We start from the raw sequence: 11367 nt of genomic DNA on the forward strand, positions 1-11367 counted from the left end.
AAACTAAAATCCTTTCCTAACCATACAGCAAAAAGGAGCCTTCCCTCTCGTCCTCCATGTAAACCACAGCCACAGCTGATGGTGGCTTAACTATGATGCAGGTATGTGGATTCGTGTTTTGCTTGGATGCAGTTGTACATGCAAGTGCATGTACATATGTGTATGGAGGCCAGAGAAGAACCTCAGGCATCCTTAGGAATTTCTACCGACCTCCTTTAAGGTCTCTCATTGGTCTGGTGCTAGACATTAAGCTAGACTGGCCAGCATCAAACCACAGGAGCTGATTGTCTCTGCCTCCCAGTGCTGGGATTGCAAGCACTCACCACCAGGCCTAGCATTTTTATGTGGATTCTGGGGACCAAATTCAGGTCCTCATATTTGGTAAGCACTTGACCAATTTGGACCCTCAGCACCCACAGCTGACATTTCAAGGAAAAGAAACTGCTACAATTGTATTTTTTTAAATAGCATTAAAAATCTTTTTAAATCCACTTTATATTCAAGCACTGGAAGAATGCTGATCCTTGGCATAAACCAAAAGTGGAAGGTGTCATACCTAACATTAAAGGGAGACTCACTTTTTGGGGGGATCCTATTGTGTGCCAGACTCTTCCCCCAATGTCTATAACAGCTCCTAGGGTTTGCAAGCCCCTGGGTCTGACACAAAAAAATAAGTTAACAAGGGTTGCCCCAGTCAGTAAGAATTACCATCTGTAGGTTCTTTCTACCTATGAACGCACTACAGCTCAGAGAAAGTACACAATAAATTCAATTCAGGCTTAGTAGGGATAGAGTGAAATCCTACATCCTTGCTGCTCCTGCTACACTGGCCTAGTGTTCTATGTGTTTCCACATTTACCTGTATGGCAGGGATTAAGTCAGGGGTGAGTTTCTAGGCGTAGTCTAAAGTAGGGAATCTCTATGAGATAAAATATGGCAGGTTCAGTGATAGCTGCTGCTGCCACTGCTGCTGCTGTTTCCAACAATACCGCGGCACTGACAGCAATTAGAGGAACAGCGTGCAAGGAAAGCAATGAAAGCCACAGAAAAACATTTGTTATTAGAGGTAGAAATCAGGCAAGGAGCGTAGAATCAAATGTCAAAGTCTGAGAGGTCAGGAAGAACCAGGAAAATAGTCAGGAGTGTCTAAGATGGGCTAGGAAATGGGGATACACTGTGGCCCCAAGCAAAGTGCTCCAGCTCATACTGAAAATAAAGTGAGGGTGTAAGACCTGCACTCCCTAGACTGTAGCCACAGAGCTGAGAGTAGACTGCGGAACTTTCAGCTAGTCTCCACCACACAGAACTGTCCCTCTCTTTGGGGCCATTCTGAGTGTGAGAAGACTTGCTAAGCCTCTTCTCTCCATCTCTGTCCTACCGTCTCTCTGGCTGTCCACCTCTTTTCTCTCTGAATCTCTGCCTCATATCTCTAGGTCTCTGCCACCTCTCTCTGGGTCTCTGACCTGCTTTCTCTTTGGATCTCTGTCCTGCTGTCTTTCTGGGTCTCTGTCACCTCTCTCTGGATCGCTGTCCTTGCTGGCTCTCTGGGACTCTATACTCTTCTCTGAGAGTCTTTCTCATTCTCTAGCTTTCTGTCCCCCTTCTCTTGTACTGGTCCCTTCTGTCCTTCTCTCTTGAGTATGTGTCTGTTTCTCTCTGTCTCTACCTCTCTTTCTGTCTCTCCCTCTTGGTCTCTGTCCCCCTCCCTCTCTGTGTGTGTGTGTGTGTGTGTGTGTGTGTGTGTGTGTGTGTGTGTGTGTCTTCTATCTGTCTTTGTACACCTCTTTCTGAAACTTTAAAACTACATACACACACAAACATGCATGATGCATGCATACATATATATACATATATATATGTATATATATACTTTCTGAAAGTAAAATTACTTCATAAGTGATGAAACCAGCTAGAAATCATTACAGCATTTTTAATTAAGAAGAAAAACCCACATATGGAGTTTTTCCAATGAACCATTTGTTGAAGTACAGTGTTTTCCTTCAGCATCATGAGGCAGCTTAGTGGAGTCAAATCCAATGTTTATACATATAAAAGTCCAGAAATGCTTGTGGTATGGTCTGTTCCTGAAATAAGTTTTAAGTTGGTTTATCAATCCTCATAGCACATTAAACAAAACATCTAGTATAAATAGCATATACTTAGAGAACTTGTCTCAGAGAGTCTGCAGTTGTAGAGAGGCAGTCCATGTCTATTAGGAACACCCTTCTAAAATACTGCAATGCAGTCCTTGGCTCTGTGGAGTAGGTACCATGGCTTTCAGACTCAACTGCAGGTCACACACAACTTGGTGGCAAGAAAAAAAGAGTCTTGATTAAGCCAAATGTGGTAGTGTATAGTTGTAATCCCAGTACTCATGAAGTTCAGGCAGTCTGGGCTGCATGCATAGTGAATTCCAAGCTAACCCATGCTACATAGTGAGACTCTGTCTCAAAGACAAAAGCAAAGAAGGAAGCTGACAGAATGGGGCTAGTTCTGAAAGGGACTTTCTGGGTGGAAGTGAGCAACAAGCTCACTGTGTTGCATAAAGGGAAGTGGCTCTAGCTTCCCACAGGGCCCTGGGACAGCTCCCATTATAATTATGCTCACATTAAATATGTGAGTCCCTTACTAATTCCTTACATTTATTTCTGCTTTAAGTTTAGGGCTTTCCACCTCATAGGTGTTCAGTAAATATTTTATGAATGAAATGTACATCCAGGAAAGAAGGGAGACAAAGACGGAGCGAATGCCACAGTGAGGACACTAGATTTAGACTCTGGCTCTAGAATCATTAATGCACCTGGCAGGACAGAGAATTCAATTCACACAGTTCAAATAGAATGTGTGGCTTTCAGTCTGTGCTGGAGAGATAGGAGAGTGACAAAGAGTACCGCTCCCAACTTTACAATGAAAATAAGCCTGACTACAGACAAATCCATGAGTTTTCCTTGAATTTGTTCTCTAAGGTCCCGGGGCAAGCAACAGGCCCAAATCCAAGAAGTAGATTCTACCTACAGAAAAGAACCTCATTTAAGCTTCCAGTTTATGTGGGTGGACACCACCAGACACTAGAAGTGGATGAGCTAGAGCTACAGAAACTGGTGGGAGGGGGGATGGAGAGGAGCAGGGGGTTCGTGTCTTCTTTCATGATCTACCTGACCCCTTACAAACCACAGCAGAGGTTTCTGCACACACACACACACACACACACACACACACACACACACACACACACAGGAGTAGAGAAAAATTAAAGAAGTGTCCCTCACAATTGGCTTGGTAAAAGGGGCACAGCAGATGCTACTGGGGAATACAGTACCCACTGGCTCCACCCACTCCTTCGGTGCCTTGTCTCCCCTAAGGAGCGAAAGAAAATGGCAGCTGTGCATCGTCCTTAGACACTGTGTGAAAATCCGTACAGCTCATGGGAAACAAAAAGGGAACATAATAACTGCAGCTGAGAGAGAAGCGGGATAGGTCTTCAGCCCAGAGTTGCTGCCTAAGAAGGGCCAGGAGCACAGAACAGACTGTAGTCCTGAAGCTTGGAGGCCCATGGGTACCTCCACAAAGCCCTGTCAGAATGATAGAGAATACTCCCCCACCACCCACAACTGCCTAAAATCCTGAAGCAAAACAAGGGGCAGAATACAGTAGAAAAGGGGATATGGAATAAGCCAGCACATAGACGGAGCTGTCCCTCTAAGATACTACACAGGCAGAACCTAAAGCTGGGACAGAGTGACTTAGAGGCAGAGGAAAATAAGTAAATAAATCAATGAAAGTTCTGGCAAAGCAGTTTCTCAATCAAATTATTGCTAGAAGAGCATAATGCCTATGACACACCAAGGTTAACCATAGAAACAGTCAACCTCAAAGCCAGCTCAACTCCTAAGGCCATTACCTCACGCACCCTCATTAAAGACCTCACAGGAGGAAACTCACGTCACCTCAGACTCCGCTGTGCTGCACAAGATGTCACATTTTCCAACTGACCATGTAAAAGGGCAAGAAAAAGCAAGAAATGTAGTCGTCAGACTCACATTCAGATATGACACAGATGTTGAAAACACCTTTCAGGGAATTTAGAATAACTGTAATTATATTAACAGCTCTAATGGAAAAGGTGAGCTGTGGGCAGATCAGATGGGTATTTCAGCAGAGACGGGGAAGAAAAAGAATCAAATGGAAATGCTAGAAATGAGAAGCTCGGCTACAGAGATGAAGAATGCCTTTGAAGGGTCTGCAGCTCTTGATGACAGCATGACACAGCTGGGGAAAGAAGCTAGGTCAATAGAAATTACCCAAACCAACACACAAAGGCGAAAAAATAAACCCACAGAGCAGGGCATTCACGAGCTATGGGAGAATATCAAATAGTCAAATACAAATGCAATAGAATTCTAGAAAAGAGAAAATAGGCAGAAGAAATACCTGATCAAATAATGACCATGTAGTAGTCACAATTAATAGCAGAACACAGTTTTTAAAAGGCTCAGTTAGTATGAGACAAAATATGTATGCACATACATACATACATACATACACGTACATGTAGAAACTTCTAAGGGTGTCTGTCATATTCAAACTATTGAGTTGTTTGTAAAAGGGAATTTTCTGAAAATGGCCTAAAGGTAGGGGGAGGGGGAGGGATAAAAACCACAGCAAATTCTCACCAGAAACTATACAGACTAAAAACCAGAAGTGAACAAAGAAAAACAAAAACAAATTTCTGTCCACTGAAACATGATTCCAGAAATAGCGTCTGGATGAAGGCACCTACAGGGGACTGGCAAGGATAAGGGATCACAGGAAGGTGCTGAGACCCACAGGCACTTAAGGATGAATAGCCATCACTAGCCTTCAGGTTAAGGTGGGCATAAAACAAGTTCCTGGAGTGGTCGCTAGGGGGAGAGAAGCCACCCAAAAGAAGATGTTGGCACAGCTGTAAAATGACTAGGGGAGAAAATGAAGGAATACGTCTCTTTCCAGTGTCTACCTCTGACTTGAACCTAGTGAAGCAAACCAGCAGAGAGGCTCAGTATGCAGTCTCCAGCTGCTAACCTCTCGGGAGGCAAAGAATGGCAAAGAATAGCTCTAGGGAGCAGCAAAACACTCAGGAATAGACACTGACTGGCTCCATGGCATGGTCCATGTAAAAGGGAGAACCAGGATCCTACCCTAGCTAGACCTGACTCCTAAGCACCGCCCCGCCCCCGCACCGCCCCCAGAAGCATCAGTGACCTTATGATACAATTTGCAGATCTTAGAGATCTTGGTAATCCTGAAGTCTAGAATTCATTGTTGGGATTTAATCTTGCAGTAGATACAAGTCATGACTGCAAAATGCAGAAAATACTCCAGCTACGACTAGACTTAGGAGAGTACCCAGTGATGTAATGTCATCCATTACAGTGACCTGGGCCAAGGGAACTACTATCATAGCCAGCTTTGAACTCTGTTTACAAATGACACAGTGACCACACCCTTTGCTGGTGACACTGGTATTTAGAACAATTACACATAAAAGTCATAAAAATCACATCTTAGTTATCCAACCGAAAAGCCAGGATGAACGAAAGTTGTGCACCACAGAGGTGGTTTGGCATTTCCTCGCTTGCTGCACATAGCGAGTGGCTAGCGATGAAGTATGCGGTGTGAAGAAAGCCTTCCAGCGCGTGTGAAGATACCCTTTAGCGGTCCCCTTCTGAAAGCCAAGTTCATGGCAGCTCCATGAATCTTTTATGTGTTTTCTCTCACCGTGCTGTAAAGATGCTTCAGAAAACTGGTGTGAAGAAAAGTCGGTGGAAGGAAATCACAAAAAGCCAATCATCTGGCCATCCTTACCTCCCCCCTCCCAACAGGGACCTGGCTCCGCTGCTAAGTGAGCTGTAGCCAGAGCCAAGCAGAACTTGTCTTGAAAACTGTCAGTCTTCTTGACCCACTCGAGATTCCAAATGGAACCTTTTCCCCCTTTAACGCAGAGATGAACACAAAAGGTTTTGTTGTTGGTGGTGGCTTGTTTGTTTACCTGAAGCAGCATCATTTTAATGGAAAGTTTGATCAAAGAACACAATCTTCATGGTCAGGCAGACCTGGCTCTGAGTCTGTACCCTCCTATGAGCTGTGTCTGTGGCCAGCTGACCATCCTCCCTGACCTCTATCACTGCCATTTGTAAAATGACAATAACAATCCCTACCCCGAGAGATGCTTATGAACATGATGCCTGGTACCCAAAAAGCCCTGGGATTATTAGTGAGCTCTCCTTTCCTCATACAGAACGGAATGTAAAGTAGAAGGTTGCTCTTAATCGGATCCAGAAAATCAACAAAAATCGCTACCATTTCCTTATTCAGTCAGCGTGGTGTCTTCATGCAGGGTCTTCTCTAGGCATTGAGAATATGGGCAAGGTCCCTGTCCCCATGGGTCTTACATTCCAGTACAAGAAGTCGGGTAAACAGATAGCAAGTATAGTGAAGTGATTACAGTACAGTAACGTGGTAGAGGTGGTGGCAGTGTGTCTGTTTTGGAAACAGTCAGGGACGACCTCACCGTGACGTTAGAGCATCTGAACTGGAAGACAGATGATGAAAGGAACTCACTGTGTCAGCACTAGAAGGGGGAAAGCATTCTCCACAGAAAGAACAGCACCCGGCACAACTCCTGGGCTTGGCATGTTTGTGACTGAAGTATAGCGAATTCAAGGAAGCTCAGAAGAGACATTTCCCCTGCAAGTCAGAAAAAGAGACAGGAAGGAGCCACTCACATTATTAAGCACTCCAAGTACTCAGCATTCAGCAGTGAGCAGCCGAATCCTGGCCTCTGGGGGCTGACATTCCACTGAGGAAAGACTCCTGGGACACTGAAGACCCTGGTAAGAAGTTCGAATCCACAGGAAATGCATGACCTCTTTTGGTCCTCACTTTATCTATGACATAGGCATCGGTGTTGCCACTCATGGAGCGGGACGCATAGCCACCAAGGCTATACTATGGAGCCTGCCTGCATACCCACTGGCTGTGGTGAGATTTATGGGTTAGGAGGAAACAGGACTGAGATCTGTCTTCCAGGATCACCTCTCTGTCAAAGAGAGAGCTAAGATCCTCCAGCCTAGACTGTACCATCTCTTCCGGGTTGGAAGAAAACACGTCAGTGCTCTGGGAGTTTTTGTAGTGGAAAGTAGGACAGTCAAGCCAGAGTGGTGACACACGTCAGTCATCCCAGCACCTGTGACATAGCCACAAAGAGGATCAGCAGTTCTAAATCATCCTTAGCTGCACAGCCAGCTCAAAGTCAGCACAGTCTACAGGAGACAAGGGAAAACAATCAAACCAAACCAACATATATAAAAGGCATGATAATCAGAACCAAGGCAATGTCCTGATATCACCCAGGCAGAACTGGGGCTCAGAGAACTGTCCCTCCCTAATTCCTAAATCCTGCTGCAGTAGCTCTCAGCAGGTCTACACCATGCAAAAAGGGTTCCCCAGAGGAGGCCCACAGGGCAGAGGTCTCAGGACCCAGAGGAAGGAGGCCCCAGCTCTCCCCACTCACTGAGAAGGAGCAGGGCTCTGGTGGGACAATCACAGGTATTGATCGGGAGGCCAGGGAATCCATCAGCATTTCTCAAGCTCTGGGAGATACTGAAATTAATGAATAGGAGACAAAAAATGTATAAATTGGCTGCTGCATCTGATGTTCATTTAATTAAGATACACAGTCCTTCTACTGGCATATGGGAAGAGTGGAAATGACTGGGTTTGGACTGTCACATATAAAATGAGAACCAGATCCTGAAGGCGCACGGCCTTTTCATTGTATCTTCCTCTGGCTCGGTTTAATTATGCATTACAAGCCACCTTCCATAATAATTACAATTGTCTGCCTTCATACAAAGCCTCTTTCTGTTTGGAGACTAAAGCTCAGGGGAGAAGCCCAGGGAGATTGCTGAAGTATCATTTAGTGAGACCCTCTAGCTTTGTGTGTTCAGCAGATGTTTATCAGGCACCTACTGTGTGCCAAGGCCCACCTAGTCCTGCAGGAGGCAGTGAGTAAGTGGACCATGGTCCCTTTTTCCCCATGCCCATTCTGCATCCATTTATTTGGTCAGACATTTTTTTTTCTCCCATTTCCTGGCTGTTTTCTTGATGTCAGTCTTAAATGATACTTGAGTAGGGATGAACTGGGAGCCAGCACACCTGGGTCACAGTAGCAACAGATGATGGAACCCAGGTGGTGTGAGTCCGAGCTCTCGGCCTAGCGGCCTGACTCCACAGAGCTGTCTTGACCTGGAGCAGCCAGTCCCAAGAGGGAACCGACTCGTACACCAGCCTTCCAAAATAGAAGAAAGCAGGGTGCTTCCCCAGTACTAGTCCTGGTCATGCTGGGCTGCAGGCATGGTAAGGACTAGGGAAGAGAGATTCAGAGCAGTGATTCGTTTTCCTGCTAGATATCAGCAGGTAAAGTCAACATCTAGGAAAGTATGCCAAACCTTGGGCAAGGAGAAACTAGAGACTCAGGAGGAGACCCAACCAGAAAGAAAAAGCAGCGTGTGCAAAGCCACAGCTGGATAGAACACGGCCAACCTCAGCTACCTCACTGTGGTGTTTTGCTCTTTGACGGCCAACCTCAGCTACCTCACTGTGGTGTTTTGCTCTTTGACGGCCAACCTCAGCTACCTCACTGTGGTGTTTTGCTCTTTGATGCTGTGATCACAGCGGCAGTGGTCAAAACTAACTTGGAAGAGGAGTAGGTTTGATTAGTTTACATGTCCACATCACAGTCCATCACCGAGGGAAGTCAGAGCAGAAACATGGAGGTAAGAACCCAAGCAAGACCGCGAGGAATGCTTCTTATTGGCTGGATCCCTCTGGGTAGCACAGCTAGCTTTCTTACACAGCTCAGACCCACCTGCCTAGGGATGGCACCGCCCACTGAGGACTGGTCCCTCCTACATCAATTAGCAATTAAGAACCTGCTTTCACAGAAAAGGTCACACAGGCCAGTCTGATCAAGGCAAGTCTTTAAAGGAGCTTTCTAAGTTTGTGACTCTTAAGTTTGTATCAGTTTGGCAGCTGGATCTGACGGCGGTGTGTACTGTCATACTTCTGTCTCTAACGTGCCACCCCTTCGATCTCTAGGTATGACAGTTTTGGTCGCCTGACAAATGTGACCTTTCCAACTGGCCAGGTGAGCAGTTTCCGAAGTGATACAGACAGCTCAGTGCACGTGCAGGTAGAGACCTCCAGCAAAGATGACGTCACCATAACTACCAACCTGTCTGCCTCGGGTGCCTTCTACACTCTGTTACAAGGTGAGTCAGCCAGAGTCTGGGGAGACCCAGAGATGAGGATGACCAGAGGAGGAAGCTACTAAAGTAGCTCCCCGAGATCAAGAAAGCCTCCTGCTTTGGTTTTTCTCTGTACTGCCAGCTCATTTGCAAACATGCCAGGCAGAGACCTGTAAATTGTCTCTCAGAGGCTTCAGAGTGATTTTTCATTGTCCCATCCTATTATCCTCAGAACAAAGGGGAGAGAATCCATTAGTTGTTAATCCAGGTGACCTCCTACTCTGCTGTTGTAATGGCTCCCACATTAAAAAAAAAAAAAAAAAAAAATGTTAGCTCACACTGGTGCAAGAGAGACAGAGGCCAAGAGTAATTACACCTAATTGTGGCCCGGATTTGGGCATACAGAAGTCCTCCCAGGAGCCTGGGAGAGGTTTGTCCCTCTGCTAGGACTCCAGGACTTCCATGCACCTCAGGTAGGGATTGGTGTTTTAGCTTCAGGTACCCGAGAGTGAGGGAATCTTGCTGTGAGTCCCCTCGTTTGACTGCTCCCATGGGAAGTGGTGACTGGGCAGTACCCACAGCTTTGTTGAGTTTAATAACCTAAAAGGAACACCAGTGTCACTTGGGAAAGCCCTATCTGACTTTTTCTCTTTCTTCCCTCATCTGATACACTCCCAGATCTTGGCATCTAACAGCAAAAGGAGCTTGGCTCCGGGTATCCAAGGTCCGCTTCTAGCTCTGTCTCTGACACTAAATGGGACCACAGCCCTTGGGTTTCTTCTTCAGAGAAAGAAAGCTTGCTGAAGGAGTGTTGGGCAGTATGGAACTCCGTCCCTGGGTGGACCTGAGGCACCTGTGCCTGCTGGAGGGGGTCACGCTTGTTCTCTGAGCCTCAGTTTCTTGATCTTGAAAATGGGGCTGCATTAGAGGCCCTGCCTCACAGAGTTGCCTAGACATATCTGGAGACAGCATTCATAAAGTGGGCAGCATGGGCCAGGCACAGAGTACTGCCAGAAGCTATTTGCTGGATTAACTGACTAAGTAGGCAAGCAGTTAGATTTACCATGAGGAGGTAAATGTTTGTGTGTTTGCATTATTGCTCCCAAACATAGTTTTTGTCTCTCAAAAAGCTGGACAGAAAATAGAAGATATTAAAGAAAGAGAGACCATACCCAGAGATTTCTTTCTATAATGAGGAGTTGGGACATAACCATGGTGTGTATGCTCTGGCAGGATTATTGCCAAGAGAAACTACCGCCTGGTAAGAATCCTACCCAACCTACCTAGGACAGTGATGGTTAAGCTGTTTCTTCCCTCACCATGCATGGTTTTTCTACCCACTTTATACCGCCAGGCCTGCTTTAATACATTTTTATGTTCAGGCAACATTTTAGAATTTAAATATGCAACACTCCTCAACTTTAAAATGTACCACCATTTAATCACAGCTTTCCGGGTGGAGAGGAATAAAAGTCCAGCGTTCAGCATCATGCCTCCGTTGTAAGACACACTCCAATTCCAGGAACATTGGAATGTAAAGGGGAAAAGCACGTCCTAGAATCCAGGGGATACGGTATCTATTGTCTGCCCGGTACCACCGCAAGCTCCCACTCTATTTCACGTTCCAGGCTCGGGTGCTGGCAGCCATCTCAGCAGAGTCTTTGTAAGAAGCTCTTTCAGCTTCATCTCAGGTCTGAACAGTGGGAAATGAGAAGTAGCTGCTAATGAGTAGCACCCTTGGGCAGTCACAGCCAGCATTAGCTGGGATCGTGTGCGATGGACCTCCCCACATGCTGGCCCATCCAAAGTCGACGGTAATAGACATATGTGCATTCCGTGAGGAGAAGCTTGACGAGATAAATTGACACAGGCTTTTTCACTCTACAAATGGAAGCAAAATACAGATTTTCAGTGCATGATGCATAGCAACACTGAGGCAGATCTTAGAATCCCTGTGAGCGATAAAGTGTGGAAAGATGGAGTGCAAGGGAGAGAGGGGAGAGGCCCAATCTGATGTCATTCTACTGGGAAGATTTGGTGAGGCTCTCCCATGAAAACTACATCTTTTTTTTTTTTTTTC

At 45.9% G+C, this 11367-nt stretch overlaps 1 protein-coding gene across 17 annotated transcripts in view; it reads left to right on the forward strand.

Annotated features, from left to right (window-relative positions):
* Tenm4 (teneurin transmembrane protein 4) overlaps positions 1–11367 on the forward strand; it is a 702050-nt gene that overhangs the window by 666967 nt on the left and 23716 nt on the right. For all 17 annotated transcript variants that reach the window (XM_031387401.1, XM_031387403.1, XM_031387408.1 and 14 more), the window contains one exon: positions 9139–9311. In XM_031387401.1, the coding sequence (XP_031243261.1) occupies positions 9139–9311 (173 nt within the window). The remainder of the gene's footprint in view (positions 1–9138; positions 9312–11367) is intronic.

This window comes from Mastomys coucha, unplaced genomic scaffold, assembly GCF_008632895.1.
Source record: "Mastomys coucha isolate ucsf_1 unplaced genomic scaffold, UCSF_Mcou_1 pScaffold21, whole genome shotgun sequence".
Lineage (NCBI taxonomy): Eukaryota > Metazoa > Chordata > Mammalia > Rodentia > Muridae > Mastomys > Mastomys coucha.